Raw genomic sequence first — 25,567 nt, forward strand, 5'->3', positions numbered from 1 at the left:
GAGCCGGACAAGGACTGCGCCCTCCATCTTGCCTTGGGTCCTCCATCTTGGGACAGAACCATGTGCGCTCTCCATCTTGCCTTGGGTCCTCCATTTTGGGATGGGGCCATGTGCTTCCTCACGGGAAGAAGCCGCTGCTAGCCACACCCAGGATTTCTCTGGATTAACCAATGGTGATCAAGGGAAGTGCACGCCATCACTATGACCACATCCTGTACCGACTCGCGACTCGCGCCTGGCCAATCGGCGGGGCCCACAGTGCCCTCTCCTGCCCTCACTCCACCCCCCTTTAAAGCCCCTGTCCCATCAGGCCTCTCTCTCTCTCGGCCACTGGACTTTCCGCTGTGTCGGTGGGTCTGGTGAACGGGGAGCGCAGGCCGGCTTGCATAATAAAGGACTCTTTGCTTTTGCATCGGACTGACTGGCTCCCTGGGGGTCTTGGGAACTTTGAAATCTGGGCACAACACTTTGTATTATATTATCCTGTTACTGTTCTTGTACAATGATTAAAAAACCATAATTCATTAGCTGAAAAATCAAACATTGAACTCCAGCTGTAGTTGCTCACTGAATTCGGTAAATACATTCACATACTCAATTCTTTCCCTGGTTAATAAAAGGAGGTGATAAGTCTCATGATTTGAAATGTGGCACAACATTAGCAGGAACTTCCACTGACTTTCGTATCTTGCAGAGAAGAAATGCCATATGACCTAAGGTTCTGACAACACATACCTAATTCAAAGGTAGTCCCATGGGCTGTCATACTCCATGTGCTTGATCTTCGACCTTTGGTCACCATCACAGAGAATTCATAGAGTGTATTTGCTTTTAAACCAGTCACCAAGTAACTCAAAGTCGTTGCATTTGCATTCTGGAAATATATGATTCAAGAACTTTAGATTGAGGAAATATCCATAGTTAGCTTTTCTTACCCAGACCATATGTGCCAGTACCTTATACTTGGTGTTTGCTGGGATGTTGGTTTTCCATCGGACTGTGTAGTACCGAGAGTCTGTAATCTTCTGGTGTTTGGGCAGTGAATTGTCCGCCCACGTAATCCTTATGGTATCATGACTCAGAATGGAAGCCTGGACTCCCACTGGTGGCATCATGGGTGTGGGATCTGGCACTGGAGTGTATGGAGCATTAATAACAAATAAATCAACCTCAGAAGTGTCTGGGTAAAAAGTAATTAAAAAGGGAAGTGGCATTTAACAGAAACAAAAATAAAAGGGAAATGCAGGGTAATATAATGGAATGAAAGGTGAGAAATGAAGAAAGAGAAAGAGAATCCAGAGTTAATAAATAACCACCATTCATTTAAAAGAATATTTCCACTTGTGTTCTTTCAGGAAAATGTCTAGAAAAATACTAATTAATCATACATTCTCTACTGTATTCTGTAGGTATATTAAAATTAGATAATCCAGTGATTGTATCAACATATTCATACTTGGATTTTCTTTAAATTACTTGAAAATTCTACTTTTGTCCAAACAAAATCATAAAAAGATAAAAATTGCTTTTAAAATTAAGGGTATAATTTCTAAGCAAGTAACACAAAGTTCATACTCTGATTTGATATTCTAGTGACTGGCTGAGTTTTTGGGATATGGCTTATCAATGCATATCACCAGACATGTAAAGGTGCTACTCTCAAAACCCGAGTCCTGAATGTCAGCCTGGCTGTGGTAATCAGGGTATCTGATAACCACACAGGGTTCAGTTTAGATCTGCTGATGTCCTGCTACACTTTTTCCAGTAGAGTCAGAGAACAACTGAATGATGAATCCCAATAAGTTATGGAAAATGCCATTGCTATGGATCCAACTGACACTGTCTTTGTAACTTTAGAAACCAGAGTACTTATCTGACAGAAAGGAAAGTCTACTATTCTCATGTGCTCAACAAAACAGAGGCCAGAGGAATGGCAGCATAAGAGCACATCTTTTCCTCTCCCCCTGACATTCCAACAAGTTAACCATCTATAATTCAACAAAAAAGTCCCTGATCAACATAGATGCACGCCTGAGAGACCCGCACACTGAAACACCTAAAGGTGGGCATTCGGAGATAAATGGGGAGATGAGAAGGGAGCAAAGTACAGACATAGACTACAGAGGCAGCCCTTCAGCTCAGGGGGGCAGCCCAGCAGGGGAATTTGCAAGCTGCAACTGGCTAGCAGGGAGCTACCAGTGGCCAGAGCTAATAGGGTCTGAGTTGTGCGTGCATTTCTGCAAGCCGCCAGGATACAGAACAGTGACTGAGTTAGCAGACACGGGCCCAACAGAGCACGGACTAATAAGAACCCCTCCCATCTGCACAGTGCTTTGTAACAGCCTGTGCTTTCCCATTTGCTCCTTGTTTCACCCTAACAATAACCCTGTAAAGTAGGAGCATGTCTACTGCCCTCTGCTTCTTATACTTTCCCAGCATGAGGGGTGCATGGGCCAGACAAACAGAGGTCAGGGGTCACCATTACAGTGAGGGCAAAACAAACCCCATCCCCAAGCAGCACAGCTGTACTGTCCCAAGCTGCAGAGCTCAAATCTGGGAGATCACAGAGGTAAAATCTTTCGATTCAGTGCCATCTATTGGAAGATAGTAGAAAGACCTTCTAGGAGACAAATGCACAAAGAAGGGCAGCAAATACCATGAAGAACCACTGAACAACGATGACCAGAAAGAAAATGAAAAATCCCCAGAAAGTAGGCTGTAACACATGGAATTATGTGACATAAATCAGCGGTTGCCAACCTCACGGGCCACCAGTGGTCTGTGGACTACCGGTTGGTGACTGCTGATATAAATGACAGAGATGTCAAGATTGCAGCTTTAAAAATACTCAACCAAATGCAAGAAAATACTGACAGGCAATTCAGTGCACTCAGAAAACAAACCAGTGAACAAAATGAGTATTTCTCCAAAGAAATTGAAACTTTCTATCAGAAATCGAATCTATCAGAATTTCTGGAAATGAAGCAGGCAATTAAGGAGATTGAGTAAACTGTTGAGCATAGAAAACAGAACCAACCAATTAGAGAAAAGAACTAGTAATATTGAAGACAGGAATCAAGAAATGCTGTAGAAGGAAGAAGAGAGAGATCTGAGAATAAAGAAAAATGAAAAAGCTCTACGAGACCTCTCGGATTCCATTGGAAAAAGTAACATCAGAATCATAGGCATGTGGAGGAGGAAGAAAGGGAGCAGGGAATGGAGAATCTATTAAAACAAATAGTGGACGAGAACCTCCCAAATTTATGGAAAGAACTAGATCCTTGAATCCAAGAAGCAAAAAGAACACCTAGTTACCTCAATCCAAAGAGGCCCCTCCAAGGTACTTGGTAGTGAAGCTGTCAAAACTAATGACAAAGAAAAAATTCTCAAAGCAGCCAAGGAAAAGAAGAAAGTGACCTACAAAGGAAAACCCATCAGAATCTCATCTGACTTCTTAGCAGAAACTCTGTAAGACAGAATAGAGACTTCCAAAATGGCGACCGGCAGGAAGGTAGGGAGGGAGAGAGTGTGAGAGCGCAAGGAAGTGATAGAGGAGTGTGGATGCGTGTGGTGTGTGTGTATGAGCTAGGGACAGTTAGATTCTGCAGGTCTTCTAAGGGGCTGCTAAACCGGGCAGTCTTAGGCGGCGGAGTCCCGCTCCCTGCGAGGACACTCCTGGGCAGCCAGCACGGGCACAGCGACCACGCCATCTTGGGAAACAGAGCTGCTTGAGACTAGGATCCTGGCCTCAGCACCACCCAGTCTGATCTCAGACGCATACCAGGACCCTGCAGCCACTGGGGACAGAGACCTGTGACCACAGCTACAGACCTGCGGACACCAAAAGTTCAGAAACCTCCGCGGCAGATCCGTGAGTAACAGAGCCCATCCCCTCTTCCCGCAGGCTTGCGGGCAGCACCAGAGTAACTGATAGACCCACCCCTTGCAGGGGCCCCAGCGCCCCAGGAACTTTAGCCTGGAAGTGCCCGACCACCTTGGAACTGATCCTACACGCACTGCCAGCTTCTGAGCCCTGGGCTGGGAGCAAACGTGCGAACCCTAGGAACTGAGCCTAGGCGCACTGCCGGCTTCTGAGCCCTGGGATGGGAGCAAACGTGCGAACCCTAGGAACTGAGCCTTGGAGCACTGCCGGCTTCTGAGCCCTGGGCTGGGAGCAAACACGCTAACACCGGGAATTTGTCCCACATATCACAGGCCCAGGGACCCCGATTCTCTGGGCAGGTGGCAGCACCAAGCACCAGTGACTTGACTGTGTTTCTTTTCACCTGCACCTGAGATCCTGATTTCCGCTGCATTCATACTAAGAGCCAGTGACTCCAATTCCTGGTGCAAGGGCACACAGGGACCCTGATTCTCAAGGCAAGGTCGCGCGAAGCAACAGAAACGCTGATACTGGATTCGGGGGAACTCTGACTCCTGGCACACGCTAGGGGACTCTGGTTTTCAACACGCTTCAGGGGGGTCTCTGTTTCAGCACTGTGCAGGCAGGGTCCCTGATTCTAAGGGAACGTACGAGGCCACATTGAGCGCTGACAACACTGACTCTGAGCGAGCCTGGTTCCCACGAACCCACAACAACCACACATCTTAGTGTCAGAGCTCTTCAGTGACACTAGGGTGGTGGGAGGCTCCCACTGCACACGGCCCAGGCCCATGCAACACGACGTTTGAACCATCGGGAGATAATCAGAATGAAGAGACAACACAACACCCAGAGAAAAGACAATGAGGAGTCTCCAAGAAAGGACATTAATGAAGTTGAAGCATGCAACATGACAGAAAAAGAATTCAGAATAATGGTTGTACAATTCATTCACCGGATGGATGAGAAAATCAACAACCTATGCAAGAATCAGGAAGGAATGAAAAGTGATATAGCTACAATCAAAAACACCATGGAAAGTTTCAACAGCAGACTAGAAGAAGCAGAGGACCGAATTAGTGAATTAGAAGATAAGGCAGAGAAACAAGCTCAATCTGAACAGCAACTGGAGAAAAGAATTAAAAAGCAGGAGGAGAACCTAAGGGAGCTTCGGGACAACATGAAATGAAGTAACATACGCATAATAGGGCTGCAAGAAGGACAAGAAGAGCAGCAAGGATTAGAAAATCTATTTGAAGAAATAATGTCAGAAAACTTCCCAGATATGGGGAAGAAAAATGTTACACAAGTACAGAGAGTCGCAGGCAAGATGAACCCCAAAAGACCCACACCAAGACACGTCATAATAACGATGGCAAATGTACAAGACAAAGAGAGAATCTTAAAGGCTGCAAGAGAGAAACAGAGAGTTACCTACAAAGAATCCCCCATCAGATTATCAAATGATTTCTCAACAGAAACACATCAGGCCAGAAAAGAATGGACAGAAATTTACAAAGTGATGCAAAGCAAGGGACTGAATCCAAGAATACTCTATCCAGCAAGGCTATCATTCAAAATTTAAGGGGAAATAAGAAGCTTCACAGACAAAAAAAGGCTAAGGGAATTTGTCACCACCAAACCAGCAATGCAAGAAATGCTAAAGGGACTGGTGTAAAAAGAAGAACTAAAAAGCCCAGAAAGAAAACAGCCACACAAAAAATTAGAAATGGCTACAAACAAGTACCTTTCAATAATAACTTTAAACGTAAATGGACTAAATAGTCCAATCAAAAGACATCGAGTGGCTGAATGGATAAAAAAACATGACCCATATATTTTCTGTCTACAAGAGACCCACCTCATTAGAAGGGACTCACACAGACTGAAAGTGAAGGGATAGAAAAATATCTTTAAGGCAAATGGAAATGAAAAAAAAGCTGGGGTAGCAATACTTATATCGGACAAAATAGACCTCAAAGTGAAGGCCATAACTAGAGATAAGAAAGGCCACTTCATAATACTAAAGGGATCAATACAACAAGAGGATATAACCCTGATAAACATATATGCACCCAATGCAGGAGCACCCACATACATAAGAAAACTCCTGGAAGATATCAGGGGGAGATCGACAACAATACAATCATAGTAGGGGACTTTAATACACCACTGACATCACTGGATAAATCCTATAGACAAAAACTCAGCAAAGAAACAGCAATCCTAAATGACTCACTAGATCAGATGGACTTAATTGACATCTTCAGAACAGTTCACCCCAAAGCCACAAAATATACGTTCTTCTCAAGTGCTCATGGCACATCTTCAAAAATAGGCCACATATTGGGTCACAAACAAAGTCTCCCCAAATTCAAGAAGATTGAAATCATAACAAACATCTTCTCAGACCACAAGCCCATAATATTAGAAATAAACTACAACAGAAACAACTCAAAATACTCAAACACTTGGAAGCTGAATAGCACGTTATTAAATATTGATTGGGTTACCAACGAGATCAAAGAAGAAATTAAAAACATCCTAGAAACTAATGACAATGAAAACACAACAATCCAAAACCTTTGGGACACAATGAAAGCAGTCCTGATAGGGAAGTTTATAGCTCTACAGGCCTATCTCAACAAACAAGAAAAAATGGTAGTAAATCATCTAAATCTACAGCTCAATGAATTAGAAAGAGAGCAACAAGAAAACCCCAGAGTGAGCATAAGGAAGGAGATAATAAAGATTAGAGCAGAAATAAATGACATAGAGACCAAAAAAACAATACAGAAAATCAATGAAACAAAGAGCTGGTTCTTTGAAAGGATAAACAAGATTGACAAACCTCTAGCCAGGCTCACCAAGAAGCAAAGAGAAAGGACCCAAATCAACAAAATCAGAAATGATAGAGGCGAAATAACAACAGATCCCACAGAAATAGAAATGATTGTTAATAAATACTATGGACAACTCTACTCCAACAAACTAGACAACCTGGAGGAAATGGACATATTCCTAGAAAAATACAACATTCCAAAACTTAATCAGGAAGAATCTCAAAATCTTAATAGGCCAATAACTATGGAAGAAATTGAAGCAGTCATCAAAAAGCTTCCAGCAAACAAAAGCCCAGGACCAGACGGCTTCACAGGGGAGTTTTACCAAACATTCAAGGAAGAACTAAAACCTATCCTCCTCAGACTACTACAAAAAATCCAAGAGGAAGGATCACTTCCAAGCTCATTCTATGAAGCCAGCATCACCCTAATACCAAAACCAGGTAAAGACAGCACAATGAAAGAGAATTACAGGCCAATATCCCTCATGAACATAGATGCCAAAATCCTAAACAAAATCTTAGCAAATCGGATCCAGCATTACATCAGAAAGATCATATACCACGACCAAGTAGGATTTATCCCAGGGATGCAAGGATGGTACAATATCCGCAAATCAATAAACGTGATACATCACATAAACGAATTGAAAGAAAAAAACCACATGGTCATATCAATTGATGCAGAAAAAGCATTTGGCAAAATTCAACACCCATTTTTGATAAAAACTCTCAGCAAGGTGGGAATTGAAGGATCATACCTCAACATAATAAAAGCCATATATGACAAACCCACAGCCAACATCATACTCAATGGACAAAAACTAACACCATTTCCCCTAAGAACAGGAACAAGACAGGGATGCCCACTCTCACCACTCCTGTTCGACATAGTACTGGAAGTATTAGCCATTGCATTTAGACAAGAAGAAGAAAAAAAAGGCATCCAAATTGGAAAAGAAGAAGTAAAACTGTCCTTATTTGCAGATGACATGATATTATACTTAAAAAACCATAAAGACTCCATCAATAAACTATTAGATTTAATAAAAGAATTCGGCAATGTAGCAGGATACAAAATTAACGCCAAGAAATCTATGGCATTTCTATACACCAATATTGAATGTGCAGAAAGAGAGACTAAAAAAGCAATCCCATTTACCATCACACCAAAAAAATTAAGCTACGTAGGAATAAACTTAACTAAAGAGGTATAAGACCTCTTCTCAGAAAACTACAGGATGTTGAAAAAAGAGATAGAGGAAGACATAAAGAGATGGAAGAACATACCATGTTCTTGGATTGGTAGAATCAACATCATTAAAATGTCCATACTGCAGAAAGCAATCTATAAATTCAATGCACTTCCCATTAAAATACCAATGGCATATTTCACAGACCTAGAACGTACTCTCCAAAAATTCATCTGGAATAAAAAACGACCCCGAATAGCTGCAGCCATCCTGAGAAAGAAGAACAAAGTAGGTGGGATCTCAATACCAGATATCAAGCTGTATTACAAAGCCACTGTTCTCAAAACTGCCTGGTACTGGCACAAGAACAGACATATAGATCAATGGAATAGAATAGAGAGCCCAGAAATCAGCCCCAACCAATACGCTCAATTAATATTTGACAAAGGAGGCAAGAACATACTATGAAGTCAAGATAGTCTCTTCAATAAATGGTGTTGGGAAAATTGGACAGATACATGCAAGAAAATGAAACTGGACCACCAACTTACACCATACACAAAAATAAACTCAAAATGGATAAAGGACTTAAATATACGATGGGAAACCATACAAATACTAGAAGAATCCAGAGGCAACAAAATCTCAGACATATGCTGAAGCAATTTCTTCACAGATACAGCTCCTAGGGCATTGGAAACTAAAGAGAAAATAAACAAATGGGACTACATCAAAATAAAAAGCTTCTGCACAGCAAAAGAAACCATCAACCAAACAACAAGAAAACCCACTGTGTGGGAAAACATATTTGCCAATGTCATATCTGATAAGGGCCTAATCTCCAAAATTTATAGGGAACTCATACAACTTAACAAAAGGAAGATAAACAATCCAATCAAAAAATGGGCAAAGGACCTAAATAGACACCTTTCAAAAGAGGACATTCAGAAAGCCAAGAGACATATGAAAACATGCTCAAAGTCACTAATCATCCGAGAGATGCAAATCAAAACAACAATGAGGTACCATCTCACACCTGTCAGACTGGCTATCATCAACAAATCAACAAACGACAAGTGCTGGAGAGGATGTGGAGAAAAAGGAACACTTGTGCACTGCTGGTGGGAATGCAGACTGGTGCAGCCACTGTGGAAAACAGTATGGAGTCTCCTCAAAAAACTACAAATGGAACTCCCATTTGACCCTGTGATCCCACTTCTAGGAATATATCCCAGGAAACCAGAAACACCAATCAGAAAGGATATATGCACCCCTATGTTCATAGCAGCACAATTCACCATAGCTAAGATCTGGAAACAGCCTAAGTGCCCATCTGTAGATGAATGGATTAGAAAACTGTGGTACATCTACACGATGGAATACTATGCTGCTATAAAAAAGAAGGAACTCTTACCATTTGCAACAGCATGGATGGAACTGGAGAGCATTATGCTAAGTGAAATAAGCCAGTCAATGAAGGAAAAATACCACATGATGTCACTCATTTCTGGATAATAAAGACCATTATAAACTTATGAACAAAAATAGATACAGAGGCAGAGCTGCCTGGAAAAGACTGTCAAACTACAGCAGGAAGGCCGGGGAGGGTGGGAAGGCAGGAGGGGGGTGGGTAAGAGATTAACCAAAGGACTTCTATGCATGCATACAAGCATAACCAATGGACATAAGACACTGGGGGGTAGGGGAGGCCAGGGGATTGTCAAGGGCGGGGGGGAAAAGAAAAAGGAGACATATGTAATACTTTTGGTAATACTTTAAGCAATAAAAAAAAAAATTAATTAATTAATTAAAAAAAAAAGACAGAATAGAGTAGAACCAAATATTCAAAAGTCTGAAAGAGAGAAATTACCTGCCACAAATAATATGTCCCGCAAAATTATCCTTTAAATATGAAAGAAAAATAAGGATGTTCTAAGACATACAGAAGCTGAGGGATTTTATCACCAGAAAACCTCCATTGCAAGAAATACTCAAGTGAGTTATTCTATCTGAAACAAAGAACATAAGGTCACAACACTACAAGTAAGATAATAAAAATACTTACAGGATAAATAGGGATAACTTGTGACAACAAAAACATACAAGAGGAAGGGAGAAAGGTCTGAACTGGCAACGGAAGATGAAGATCAGATGCTCTCTAAAGGGAAAAAACTATGGTATATAAGCAACTTCATTTTTTATAAACCTAATGTCAACCATACACAAAAATCCCCCAAACAGCACATATAGCTTAAAAACGAGAAAACAAGAGAAAAGATGAATGAAATACCACCAAACAAAAACAAAAAGATAGAAGCATTGCTGGGGTCCAACCCCAGCAGGTCCAGGGGTCCCCAAAGGTGTGAACGGAGTCGGCGAAGAAGGAAGGACACGGAGACAGTGTTCAGTTGATCAGCAGCCTAGCCAGGATCTCCAGCCAGGATCTCCAGCCAAGTTCTGGTCTGGATCTCCAGAGAGGTTCTGTGTCCATGTTCTCTTGCTAGGTTCTCCAGCCAGGTTCAGTCACCAGATTCTAGTCAGGCTCTCTTGCCAACCTCTGCAGTCAGGTTCAGTCCAGGATCCCTTGCCATGCTCTCTCCAGCGAAGCTCCTCTGTCTGTAGGCGCTTTCTTCTAAGTTCTGTGTTCTAAGTTCTGTCTTTTTCTGTCTTGTTACATCTGTATTTATACCAGTTGATTCAATCCTATCAATCTCTATTACAAAGGTTAGGGCGTTTCTTATCTCCATTCCAGGGAATAAAGATTATGTAGCTTAAGCATGATTGTTCGTAGTTAAAGTGATTAATTACCCGCCTGGCACTTAGTTGAGAGGTTTTATTCCCTCCCTAACTTCAGGGGAAAATCCCTACCTGGGGAAACAGCCTTTCTCAGAGACCTTGGTTAAAACACATAGTGCCAAGAAGGTGAGCAAACATATTAAGAACAGTATGCCATATATGCCAGGTCCCTTGAAACAGCAAGCATGGACTGGCTCCCGGCAAAGCATAAATTAAAAGAACCAATGGAGGCACAGAACTACCAGAAATCAAAAGATAAAATGGCTATAGGAAATCCTCAAACAACAATAATTACCCTAAATGTTAATGGTCTGAATTTACCAGTAAAGAGGCACAGAGTAACAGAGTGGATCAAAACCCAAAACCCAACCATATGCTGCCCTCAAGAGACACATCTAAGCAGCAAAGACAAAGGTAGATTCAAAGTAAAGGGTGGAAATGATTCTCCAAGCAAATAACATCCACAAAAAAGCAGGTGTAGCCATACTTATATCTGACAAAACAGATTTCAAGATAATAAGAGAAAAAGATGGACACTTTATAATGATAAAGGGAACACTACATCAAGAAAACATAACACTTCTTAACATATATGCACCCAACCAGGAAGCACCTAAATATAATAAACAGCTACTCACAGACTATTCCATTGAAAACTCTAGATAGATCAGCCAATCAAAAAAATCAATAAAGAAATATTGGCCTCAAATGAAACACTAGACCAAATGGACATAATTGACGTTTATAGAACATTTCATCACAGAACACCAGATATACATTCTTAGCATAATACTCTCCAGGTCCATCCATGCTGTTGCAAATAATAAGAGTTCTTTCTTTTTTACAGCTGTGTAGTATTTGATGTTAAGTGACATAAGCCAGCCAGAGAAATATAAGTATCACATAATCTCACTCATATGTGGAATCTAATGAACAAAATAAATGATGAAGAAAATAGATCCAGAGACATAGAAACATCGAACAGACTGTCGAAGCTCAGAAGAAAGGTGGGGGCGGGTCGGTGGGTGGGAAGAGATCAACTAAAGAATAAGTATGCATTTATGCCTAACCCATGGACACAGACAATAGGGTGTGAAGGCCTCAGGTGGGGAGTGGGAGCAGGCTGGAAGAAGTCAATGGGGGGAAAAAGGGACATATATAATACTGTCAACAATAAAGATTAAAAAAAAAGATTACACATTCTTCTCCAGGGCACATGGAACATTCTCAAGGATAGGTCGTATGTTGGGTCACAGAACTAGCATCAACAAATTAAAAAAGGTTGAAATTATACCAAGCATATTTTCTGACTACGATGCCTTGCAATTAGAAATCAACTGCAAAAAGAAGTAAACAACATACTACTAAAAAACGACTGGGTTAAAGAAGTAAAAGATGAGATCAAAAGATATACAGATACAAATGAAAATGGTAAGACAACATATCAAAACCTCTGGGATGCAGTGAAAGCAGTAATAAGAGGGAAGTTTATATAGAGAAATCCCAACTAAACAACCCAACATCACATCTTAAAGTACTTGCAAAAAAAAAAAAAAAAAGAACAAAAGCAACCCAAAGATAGCAGAAAAAAGGAAATAATAAAAATTAGAGCAGAATTAAATGTAGAAAAGACTATACAAAAAAACAGCTGATTCTTTGAAAAAGTTAAAATTGACAACCCCCCAGCTAGACTCACTAAGGAAAAAAAGGGAAAAGACCTATATAAACAAAATCAGAAATCAGAGAGAAGTCATCACAGACATCACAGATATACAAAGGATTATGAAAAACTTTATGCCACCAAATTCAATAACCTAGAAGAAATGGATAAGTTCCTAGAAATATATAACCTTCTTAGACTAAATCATGAAGAACTGGAAAATCTAAATAGTCCAATCAGCAGTGAGGAAATGAAAACAATCATCAAAAACCTCCCAAAAAACGCAAGTCCAGGACCAGATGGCCTCACCAGTGAATTCTACCAAGAGTTCAAAGAAGAAATAAAACCTATTCTTTTCACACTCTTCCAAAATATTAAAGAAGAGGCATACTTCCTAACACATTCTATGAGGCCAATATAACCCTGATACCAAAACCTGGCAAAGATAACACACACAAAAACTACAGACTAATATCCCTAATAAATACAGATGCATAAGTCCTAAACAAAATACAAGCAAATCAAATAACAACAGTACATCCCAAAAATAATACATCATGATCAAGTGGGACTTATTCCAGGAGCCAAAGAATGGTTCAACATTTGCAAATCAATCAACATAATACACATAAACAAAATAAAGGATAAAAATCATATGATCTCTCAATAGATGCAGAAAAAGCATTTGATAAGATACAACATTCACTTATGATGAAAATACTTAATAAAATAGGAATAGAAGGAAAGTACCGCAACATAATAAAGCCCATATATGATAAACTGTCAGCCAATATCATACTCAATGGCAAAAAACTGAAAGCTTTTCCCCTAAGATCGGGAATAAGACAAGGATGTCCAGTCTCACTACTCTTATTCAACACTACCTCAGGCCTGGTGCATGAATTCATGCACAGTTGGGTCTGGCCAGCCTGCGCTGATTGGGGCCAATTTGGGCCAGGCCGGCTGGGGGCAGAGGATGTGGGAGGTTGGCCACTGGCCCCAACCCCGATCAGAGTGTGTGTGTGGGGGGGGCTAATCGGGGTGGGGCCAGCCAGGGGGAGAGGCCGTGGGCGGTTGGCTGGCCAGCCCCACCCCTGATCGGAGTGGAGGGGGCTGATCAGGGCTGCAGTGCGTGTCAAAGCAACCAGTCATTCCGGAGTTCTGGTCACCTGGCTTTTATATAGATAGATAGTGCTAGAAGTCCTAATCAGAGCAATAAGGCAAGAGAAAGAAATAAAAGGCATTCAAATAGGGAAGGAAGAAGTCAAACTGTCACTTTTTGCAAATGACATGATGCTGTATATAAAAAACTCTAAAGACTCTACCAAAAAACTATTAGAAACAATAAACAAATATAGTCAAGTTGCAGGGTACAAAACCAATGTGCAAAAATCCATTGCCTTCCTGTATACTAACAACAAAATTTCAGAAAAAGAAATGGGAAAAAATAATTCCTCTTGCAATAGCAACCAAAAGAATAAAATACCTAAGAATAAACTTAAAAAATGTGAAAGACCTATATTCTGAAAATTACAAAGCATTATTAAAAGAGATTGAAAAGGATACAAGAAAATGGAAAAATATCCCTTGCTCATGGATTGGAAGAATCAACATAGTTAAAATGGCCATATTACCCAAAGCAATATACAGATTTAATGCAATCCCCATCAAAATTCCAATGTCATTTTTTAAAGAAATAGGATGAGAAATCATCAGATTTGTGTGAAAATACAAAAGACCCTGAATAGCTAAAGCAATCCTGAGAAAAAAAGAATGAAGCACGCTACCTGGCTTCAAATTATACTACAGAGCTACAATAATCAAAACAGCATGGTATTGGCAGAGAAACAGAATCACAGATCAATGGAACAGAATAGAGAGGGAGAGCCCAGCTATGAAACTACAAGTATATGGGCAGATAATTTTCAACAAAGCAGCCAGAAATGCACACTGGAGTAAAGATTGTCTCTTCAATAAATGGTCTAGGAAAACTGGAAAGCCACATGCAAACGAGTGAAACTGGATTACAGGGTGTCCTCATGTACAAAAATTAATTCAAACAAAATGGATCAAAGACCTAAACATAAGACCCGAAACAATAAGTTACATAGAAGAAAATAGAGGTACCAAACTTATGGACCTGGGTCGTAGAGAATATTTTAAGAACTCGACCTCAAAGACAAGGGAAGTAAAGTAAAAAATAAATGAATGGGACTATATAAAACTAGAAAGCTTATGCATAGCAAAAGAAATGGACAACCAAACAAAGAGGCAGCCAACCAAATAGGAGATGATATTTGCAAACAGCAGCTCCAACGAAAGTTTAATTTCCAAAATATATAAAGAACTCATAAAACTCAATACCAAACAATCCAATCAAAATGTGGGCAGAGGACCTGAAAATACACCTCTTCCAAGAAGACAAACAGCCAATAGATATAAGAAAAGATGTTCAACCTCACTGGCAATTAGGGAAATGCAAATCAAAACTACAATGAGATATCACCTTACACCTGTCTTGTTACACCTGCCATTATCAACAAGACAAATCATAACAAGTGTTGGAGAGGTTGTGGAAAAAAGGGAACCCTCATCCACTGCTGGTGGGAATGTAGACTAGTACAACCGCTATGCAAAGCAGTCTGGCGATTCCTCAAAAATTAAGAATAGAGCTATCATATGACCCAGCAATCCCTCTCCTGGGCATATACCCCCAAAACTCTAAATCAGGTATTCGCAAAGATATATGCACCCCTATGTTCATTGCAGCATTATTCATGGTGGCCAAGACATGGAAACAACCAAAGTGTCTTGCAATAGAGGATTGGATAAAGAAGATGTGGTAAATATACACCATGGAATACTACTCAGCCATAAAAAATAATGAAATAGCCCCATTTGCAACAACATGGATAGACCTTGAGAACATAATGCTAAGTGAAATAAGTCAGTCAGAAAAAGCTAAGAACCATAGTGATTTCACTCATACGTAGGCTATAAAACTGAAATTTATGAACACAAACAGCAGTGTGGTGGTTGTCAGAGGGAAGGCAGTGAGGGGGAAAGAGGGTCCTATTACATGGTGACAGAAGATCTGACTTTGGGTGATGGGCACATGGTGCAATATACAGATCTTATAACATAGAAATTCACACATGAAACCTATCCAATATAATAAAAGCATAGGTGGTGTCATGTGACGTCATCACAAGATGGTCACCACAAGATGGCCAGCAGGGGAGGGCAGTTGGGAGTGAGATCAGGCCTGCAGGGTAGGGCAGTGGGAGCGAGATCAGGCCTGCAGAGGAGGGCAGTTGGAGGCGAGATCAGGCTGGTAGGGGAGGGCAGTTGGAGGCGACCAGACTGGCAGCGGAGGGCAGTTGAGGGCAATCAGGCCGGCAGGGGAATGGTTAGGGGGCAATCAGGCTGGCATGCAGAAGCAGTTAGGGACAATCAGGCAGGTAGGCAGGCGAGTGGTTAGAAGCCAGCAGTCCTGGATTGTGAGAGGGATGTCCGACTGCCAGTTTAGGCCTGATCCCTAAACCGGCAGTCAGACATCCCCCAAGAGGCCCCAGATCAGAGAGCGCGCGCAGGCTGGGCTGAGGGACACCCCCACTCCATGCACAAATTTCATGCACCAGGCCTCTAGTATGTTCATGTTGATCAATGTCACCCCAATCAATTTAATAAATAAATACATACATACATTCAGAGGCCAGAACAAGCACAAAGGCACCGAATTACACAAGCCCAGGTCAATATAGCAGGATCTGTTTGGGCTTTCCCAACTCTTCGGTCAGTTTTTCTAAGTATACACACACTGATTTATTTAAGTTAAGGTTTTAAAATGGGCTTCCCACATGGTTATCGTGATTAGCCCTTCCTATTAACTCAAAATTTGAAAAGGCCTGGGCCTTGTTTATAAATAATTGCCAAGCCAAAGTAATAGTCTCCATCTGTGCATTTCCTACACAATGAGGACTAAAAATAACAGAGGAACAGCATGCATTATAAACAAGGGCTTTGTTCAAAGATTAGGGCACATACCACCAGTTACAGAAAATGTATTTGATGTGCAAATATCATTAAGACTTCTTCGAGAAAAATTTTTATTTGTAATAACTCTTGCAAAAAATAGCTAGGTTATCTGTGTTAGGAACATTTCCCTGTGTATTTCTAAACAGAAGTAATATATTATTAAGTCATAAATAAGGAAATAATTTCTAATTTCCTTTTTTTCTATTGTAGGCTGAGTTAAGAAAGTAGCAAATAACTTATTTAATATTTTTTAAATCTTGCTTTTTACCCTTTATGAAAAGTTATTTTTAAAGAAGTTATAAATTATAAGTGCATAGGACAGAAGACAGGACAGACGACCACCCATGTAGTCATGATGTTGGTCTTTTTAAGTAAAAGCACAAAAAAAGGGAGACAGAGATGGGCTTTTTAAAAAGAATAATGCCACATTTGTAATACTATGCAAAGTATCCAGAAGACATAGCAGGCAAAACAGATTCACAATTCTGGGAAACAAATGAAAAAGAGTACTTCTGTAAGTGACAAAATTCTTTGATTTTTCAGTACCCATGAGAAAAATTTACAACTCTTATGTATTACTTTAGATAAATGTATTACTTTTATGAACTTTCTCATTCAGATCTAAATTAGATGTTTTATATAGCTATAGAAACTTTACATTATATGGATAATCCTTTAAAGATATTTTAATTAAATTACAAAAATAAATATTTGGTCTCTTTAGTAATAAATATACAGTTGATCAAATGGATAGTACATCTGACTTTATACTCTTTATATAAAGCTTATGAAAAGCACATACAAAAATACTTCCCCAACCAACTCGGTTGTCTAAAAAAGAAAATGCTGAAAATGTATCAGTCATATACATTTACTGCTACCATCAGTAACCTATATCATTCCTCCAGAGATATGGAGATATTTTTGTTTTTTTACTCATTTTAGTTATAAGTCACATAACCTGAAGATGAAAAATCACTTTTAATTCTCTCACAATTATGCTTTTGAGATCCCAACACATCAAAAACATGTTTTACATATCTACATAGAATTATTTACATGACAGGATTGTTAATAGTGTCTAAAAAGTAAAACAGGAATGAACAGAATATTCCATATCGAAAGCCCATATTCCTTTTTGAAGCCTGTACCCTAAATTGCCATATTCTTTTCTTTCCACTGACACTGAGGGGTAGGCTTCATGCCAAGATTCTACTTAAGCTGATGGAAAAAAAGCCAAAGACCAGGGATGGACAGGATACCTTACCTGTATGAGGTCTGGTCACAGCACTCTCATATAGCGGGATGCCTTCACCCACATTGTTAAATGCTTTCAAGGTAATCACATAATGAGAGCTGGGATCTGAAGGAAAGAAACGTCAAAACACTTAAAATTCTCACTACAGAATTTTAAAAGTTCATGGGTGACTGTACATGATCTTAACTGCAGAGGAAATCAGGAGGGAAGATTTAAGAAATTTTTATGGGAGATTATTTTGAGGTGTGGGGAGATATGAGATGGCTATATACACAGTACAGCAGTCCCCATAGGAGACATGTTCCAAGACCCCCAGTGGATGTCTGAAACCAAGTATAGTATCAAACCCTATATATACTATGTTTTTTCCTATGCAAACATACTTATGATAAAATTTATAAATTAGGCACAGTAAGAGATTAACAACAATAATAAAATAGAGTAATTGTAACAATGTACTGTAATAAATGTTATGTAAATGTGGTTTCCCACTCTGCCTCTGATAACCAATCTGATGACTGAGGCTGAGACGGCTAAGTGACTAACAAGCAGGTGGCATACTCAGCATGGTTGTGTCTGGGAGGGAGACAGAGGGGGATGGCTTGAGATTTCATCACACTAGTAAAAATGATGTGCAATTTAAAACTGATTATAAACTGTTTACTTCTGTCAGCAGTTGTTGACAGAAAGTTTACTTTCTATCCACTGTTGCAGGGTAGAAAAACTGTCTGGAGTTATTACCAGAAGTGAGGTTGGCTGTGCTTAAATTCTCTCTTGAGTTAGTACCAGGAGTGAGTGTAGCTATGCCTGAATTATCTCTTGCCCTCAACTAATGGATGGTTTAGTGTTGTTATTATATAGTGTGGGGCTTGGATTAGAATGAATAAATAGGACTTTCATGTGTTAAAAGCTCATAGATAAAGTTTGAAATTAAACAAACCCCTTTCCTTCTCAGAAAGGGGACAGCAACTACAATAGACAAGGTAGAGAAGTAGGAGAAAAACTGTTAACTCAGAAACTGCTGCATGTCTTTAACTCTTGGGAGCGGGGACTCCAAATCTGGGAACTGCCTAACCTCATCTAGCCCTCATGTAGACTTCTTGGCAGAATAAGATATGGCCCAGGATTACGACTGGCTTGGAGGTGATGCTGCAGAAAATGTGACTGAAAGAAACACTTCCAGGTGACCATGTAAAATGCTGCTAGTTAGACTCTATGAAAAGAGTGGGTATGAAATAGTTAGAATATCATTCATTTTCCTGTTTGCTGAGGTAAATTAGGATGACTCTACTTCATAACATTCCTGATTCAGGCAAAATTTAGGATGGGTAACTTCAAAAGTCCAGTCAGAAATGAAAACTTGAGCCCTGGCCTGTGTGACTCAGTGGTTAGGGCATCAGCCTGAGTACCAAAGGGCAAGTATTTGGGTTTAAAGGCACTTGGTCTCCCAATGGCAGAAAGAATTGACAATAAATGGAATCAACAAGACTCAGTACTTGATTGGTGAGAAAAGACGACATGGTAGATGATAAAGTCCTTCACAGAGCCTGGGGACAGAGACAGAGCAACCATGGTATAGATTCCCAAGCCCACATTCTATTCCCGCTCTTCGCTCTCTCCCTATGTGCTTTCACTCATGTCCTTAGCTTGGGTTAGCATGTATGTGCCATCAAATGAAAAATCATATTTCCAGGCCAGACCTTTCTTCTGATCACCAAACCTTTAGGTTAAACTTTCTGGCAGCTCCACTTGGATGTCTCAAATCTCTCTTTCTCCCCCCACTTCAGATCTATCCCTGTGTTTCTACTTCATAAATAGCACTTCTATGCTCCCTGCTGCTCAAGTCAGAAACCTGGGAGTTATTAAGACCTCTCTCGCCCTCCTGTTATGCAAATAATCAAGTCTTGTTGATTATACCCACTTGCCTCTCCACCACTGCCTTAATCTGCATGCTCCATCTCAGTTCACTGAGCACTCTGTGCCTAACATTGGGCCTTAACATGTGCAGCTGTTCTCTATAATAGGGACACAGGCCACCTTTCTTCTTTACCTAGAGAATGCCTACTCATTTTAAAGGACTCATCCCTTTAAAACTGGATTAGTCTCTCTAGTTACACCCCATTTCTCTTCCTCAGCAATCTAAACTATTTCCATTATTTAAAAATTATATTATTTCTAATAATTGGGACCATGTTTGGTTGATTCTCTGCTCAATCTTTAACACAGTGTCTGGGATACTGTAGGTATTCATTAAATATTTGCTGATTAATCGGAAGATTTGTGGGAAAAGACACTAACTTTAATTTTGATTAAGTTATGATAGCATATGGGCTATATCCCAGTGCAGATACCCAGTAAGGAGATGTTTATATGAACCTGAAACTCAGGTGAGAGTTCTAGTTTGCTTAATAAATGAATTCCTAAATGTACTTTATTCTGACTTTCTTCTTTTGATCAACATTATATGCATCTTAGATCTATCAGTGTTGAGTTATACAGCTCAAGCTCATTTTACTTTATGCCGAATTAAATCCTGAAATCAGGTAGTATGGGTCTTCTAAACTTAATTCTTCATTTTATTGTTTAAATAATGTTTGTATTTATTTCAGAGGGAGAAGAAGGGAGAGGGAGAGAGAAATAGTGATCAGCTGCTCCTGCATGCTCCCTACTGGGGATCAGGCCTGCAACCAGTGCATGTGCCCTGATTGAGAATCGAACCAATGACCTCGGGGTACACAGGACAATGTTCAACCAACTGAGCCACACCAGCAAGGGCTTATTCTTCAGTTTCAAAACATGTTTGACTATTCCAGTAATTTTGATCTTTCATATAAATTTTAGAATAAGTTTACCAATTTCCACAAAAAAGTGTATTGGGATTTGATGTAGGATTGCATTAGGGAGAATGCAATTTTAATGCAAATTTCCAACTGCTTACTGTTAGAGTATGGAAATACGACAATTTTTGTACCTTGTGACCTTGCTAAACTTACTTATAGTTTTAGTAGCCAGGATTTTCTATGAGTCAGTAGAGTGCTCAAATATTGATTTCTAAATACCATTTTCCATAAAAGAAACTAGGTTTCCTTGGAGAAATGGCTGATTCAAGGGCTAAGGCTAGGAAATACCAGGGTCTGAAACATCTTGTCAGATGGACAGAGGAACCAGTTATAGGAGATTCCCACTGGCCATTCTTTCACTGTGAAAGAGGAGGAAAGCTTTTCCTTACTAAAGAATGCTAATACATGTAGAGGAAATAATGGCATTACGAAATCACCACTTGTGAAACAACACAGTGATAACTATTACTAAAGATACTAAAACTAGTAAGTGAAAGTTTGATGAGAAATAAAATATTTACAAAGACTCATGGTATCTCTCCCCTACATGGTACTTAGTAATTATGAAGAGAAAAATAGTAACTTTTTAGTAGAAAAATGAGGCAGGTACCATTTAAATCAAGTGATTAAAGTTAACATCACTAGTGATAGGCTCTTCTGTGCCTCCTAAGATGAAGCACTGACAAGATCACACTGTGTCTATGCTCTGCCTCCCAGAAGAACGTCAGCTGAATGTATGAGGAAATATTAGACAAGTCTAAACTGAGGGACATTCTACAAAATATAATGGTCTATACTTTTCAAAAATGTCATAGTCATTAAAGTAAAAAAATACTGAGGAACTGTTCTATATCAAAGAAAACTAATGAGACACAATAACAAAATGCAACATGTGATCCTGGACAACATGTGATGCCTTCTTTTATTATAAAGGACATTAATGAGACAACTGGTAAAATATCAATGAAGTCTACAGATACTGTGTTAGTGTTAATTTGCTGATTTTGATCATTGTACAATGGTTATGTTAGCAAATGTCCTCGTTTTTACGAAATGCACATTAAAGTATTAGTTGGTAGAGAGGCATCATGTCTCAACTTACTCTCAAATGGTTCAGAGGGAAAACAAGTACATATAGGAACATACAGACTGATAAAACACATGTGGAAAAATGTTAACCTTTGGGGAGCTGAGTGAAGGATTAACAGGAATTCTTTGGACTATTTTTCTAAGTTTTTTTTTATAAAAATAAAATTATTACACAATAAAAACGTAAAAAAAAGCATTCACAACTACAATTACTTCCTTTACTGAGCATACACACCCAGATTTTCGATGGTGTAATAGCGCTGTTTATAGTCCACTTTGATGGTCTGGGCGTGCGGGCTGCCAATGCCATAACCAATGGCATAACCTCTGACCACAATGTTCTGGTTCTCTGGAGGAGTCCAGCTTACTACGATGCTAGTGACAAGTGGGCGGACATGAAGAGAACTAGGTACTTCAGGAACACGAGTTTCTGGGAAGGAAATTAGAAAGGCAAGATGAGGTTTATCTTCCATTAGGATATTTCATCACCTTTGGGGAATGGTGTTCAATCTCCTGCTAAATTATTTGGGGCTAAGTTTTTCCATTATGCCCAAGAATTCAAAGAGAATATGTATATACAGTAAAGTACGTCCAATGGATTCTAAGAAGAAAACAAAACCCAAACAGCAGCTTGAAATACTAGACACTGTAATATTAATTTGGGAGGGAAGACAAAGTAATCCAAGAACCTCTGTCCAATAGAGAAAAACAAATAAATTGACTTTCAATAGTTAACCATTCCTCTTGGTCTCACATCTGATTCCCAACTTACCAGGCAGAAACACCAACTAAGTAGAAGCCTGGTGCCAACAGGTAGTTAAGTATCACATTATAGCAACAGTATTAATTATTTACTCCCCTAAGTAATATGGTAAGTCAGAAAATATGAATAGAACCACAAATTGACTTAAATGGTGGGAGACCAAGAGGCCTAAGAGGTGGCAATTTACAGTATTTTTCAAGGCATAAATTGCTATCTTAATTTAAAAAATAGTAAAACAAGAGTTAGAATAGGACCCTTTTGTCTTCCAAGTACAGCACCTGTTTTTGATAAAGGTACATACACACACCCATATGGACTTACTCATTGAATAAACAGGTGAGAAAAAGGGCAAAGTGTCTAGAATGAAGGGAAAAGGGAGACTAATGAAACATAAACATGATTCATGTGGCTCAACCTTCCATTTTAGATCATCCACATACTTAATGGCCTTGGTGAAAAACAGACTTAAGGCACCTGTACCTTTTTATTGGTTTTGGTTCTACTTAAAGACAGTTATCTAAAAGCCACAAGGGAGGGCCGAAATCCATGAAACTTGCTTTATTACAGGAATGACAGTAGTATACATTAAAATTCACAGATTAAAGCACTATATACCCCAGATCTGTGGCTTTCCAGTTAGGCTCAATTGACTATAATTAGTACCTTGCCTGTGCCATTGTTCTTACCATCTAAGTCACTTTCAAAAGTTTCAGCAGACAGCCAGTCAGTAGCCGGGCCTGTGCCATTTGCTGTTAGAGCAGCCACTCGAAAATTATATTCAGTCCCCCGATCCAGACCTGAGACCCAAATGACAAAAAAAGACAAGTTGAAACAACAGATTTGGAAAAAAAAAATACCAACAATCTCATTAAAGCAAATATCTCATCCACCAACTCAATATGCAGCTACTACCTTGATAAAATTTTAAAGTTAATACAAAACAAGAAATACATAAGTATAGAACAGAGGAGCTCCCACCTCTAAGGTAGAGGCTGAAGTCCACACAATCCAAGAAGGAAAGAGAAATCAGTAAAGCTCTCAGGAGGTAATAGGGGTTTATTTTTGGTTTGTTTTTTAAAAGAGCTTGAAGGCATTTTAGAAATCATTTAATGCAATCCTTTCATTTTACTAAGGAAGCTAAGGCCAAAAAAGAGGCCAAGGATAATGAGTTATAACAAGGAACAAAGTCCATTGGTCTCAGAAGACACCGAAGACAAGAAAAGAATGCAAGATGTAATTCCTACCATGTTACCTCTGTTCTCTGAGCCACGCCATAATCACAGAGAAAAACTTTAAACGTTAACACGGCCTAGAAAGCTATTTCTCAACAGCCTACCAACACATAAGTATACAAAATAAATAAAAATGAAATTATGCCTTTCTATTATGCAACCTTCTATATTTAATATAACCTAATAAAGTACATGAATTATCAATGAATCAAAGATCCACATGTAAAAGTCTACCCTACAAAGTAGAGCAAGAGTCAATAATATGGTCAGATATTCATGAATTCATTTTTTTCATTTTTATTGTGTTAAAATACACATAAAATTTTCCATTTTAGCCATTTTCAAGTATACAGTTCACATGCATACATTTGTAGAGCGCTTAAATCAGGGGTCCTCAAACTTTAAACAGGGGGCCAGTTCACTGTCCCTCAGACTGTTGGAGGGCCAGACTATAGTTTAAAAAAAAAAACTATGAACAAATTCCTATGCACACTGCACATATCTTATTTTGAAGTAAAAAAACAAAATGGGAACAAATACAGTATTTGTATTTGCATGTGGCCTGCGGGCCGTAGTTTGAGGACCCCTGACTTAAATAGTAGATGTTGTGATAGGTCTTACTAGGGTTATGAAAAATTATCCTACCTCTCCATATCCAAATATTGGGATCTCTGGCCAGCAACACAGTACAGAAATTGAGAGAGAATTTGGCCAGGATAAGCCCTGGCTCAGTTAATCAATCCTGTCACAGGGTGTGAGAGGAGAGATGGGAGGTTCTGTTCTCTGCAGATCATCTTATTTGCCCACAAGAAAGCAAGAAGCAAAACAGAATGAGAAGCAAAATGGCTCGGCCCAAGTCACTTTACCTCCCTGCCTACATGAACCAGAAAGAGCCAGAGTGACTATACATGTACTTACAACTATTTTTTAAAAAAATACATTTTATTGATTTTTTACAGAGAGTAAGGGAGAGGGAGAGGGATAGAGAGCTAGAAACATCAATGAGAGAGAAACATCGATCAGCTGCCTCCTGCACACTCCCTACTGGGTATGTGCCCGCAACCAGGGTACATGCCCTTGACCGGAATCGAACCTGGGACCCTTGAGTCTGAAGGCCGACGCTCTATCCACTGAGCCAAACCGGTCAGGGCAACTTACAACTATTAATAGACAACAATCTGGTCTCCTAGCAAACATGGCTCAACTGAGGTTCTGAAAGAATTCAACCGATCAGATTACTATGCCTTTGGGGAGAGTCAGAATGTAAGAGAGTGACTTAGCAAGTGAGTGAGAGTGCATAAAAGCATGTGCAAGGGAGACCCACACGTAAAATGGTTAAGAGCTCCTCTCCCCCAAAGTAACCAACAGAGTTCACAGACTAAAACGAAGGTACACAAATCATATTATGGCTGACTACGTTAAGTGCTATAAGTGGTACAAAAAGAAGAAACAACAATTACTACTGGCTAAAACTTAATCATGTTGGTTATTGTTCAATACAGGATCCTGGTAATCCATATTATTCTCTAATATTTATCAAACTTCAAAGTAATGTTTCAAGAGAGCAAAGATCTCCATTTTTGTTCACCATTATATGCCCAGTGCTAGCCCACACTAATAAAAACTCAATAAGGTCTGTTAAACAAATGAACCAATCTAAATATGATTTTAAAATGCAAGAATTTTCTTGATGAAGAAAAATCTAGCCCTAGCCGGTTTGGCTCAGAATATCAGCCGGCAGACTGAAAGGTCCTGGGTTCAATTCCAGTCAAGGGCACGTACCTTGGTTGTTGGTTCAATCCCTGGCCTTGGTCGGGGCATGTGCAGGAGGCAAGCAATTGATGTGTCTTTCTCACATCGATGTTTCTCTCCTCTCCCTTCCACTCTCTCTAAAAAATCAATGGAAAAATATCCTCAAGTGAGGATTAACAAAAAAACAACAAAAAAAGAAAAATCGATTTTTACCATGAAAA

At 39.5% G+C, this 25,567-nt stretch overlaps 1 protein-coding gene across 11 annotated transcripts in view; it reads right to left on the reverse strand.

Moving 5' to 3' along the window:
• The window catches only part of NEO1 (neogenin 1), a 266,972-nt gene that overhangs the window by 38,875 nt on the left and 202,530 nt on the right, over positions 1 to 25,567 (reverse strand). For 9 of the 11 annotated variants that reach the window (XM_059657710.1, XM_059657782.1, XM_059657763.1 and 6 more), the window contains 5 exons: positions 23,049 to 23,159; positions 21,835 to 22,029; positions 17,680 to 17,775; positions 957 to 1,180; positions 736 to 874 (listed from right to left, as the gene is read on the reverse strand). In XM_059657710.1, the coding sequence (XP_059513693.1) occupies positions 736 to 874; positions 957 to 1,180; positions 17,680 to 17,775; positions 21,835 to 22,029; positions 23,049 to 23,159 (765 nt within the window). The remainder of the gene's footprint in view (positions 1 to 735; positions 875 to 956; positions 1,181 to 17,679; positions 17,776 to 21,834; positions 22,030 to 23,048; positions 23,160 to 25,567) is intronic. The other 2 variants (XM_059657727.1, XM_059657743.1) reach the window with 1 other exon arrangement.

This window comes from Myotis daubentonii, chromosome 1 (assembly GCF_963259705.1).
Source record: "Myotis daubentonii chromosome 1, mMyoDau2.1, whole genome shotgun sequence".
Lineage (NCBI taxonomy): Eukaryota > Metazoa > Chordata > Mammalia > Chiroptera > Vespertilionidae > Myotis > Myotis daubentonii.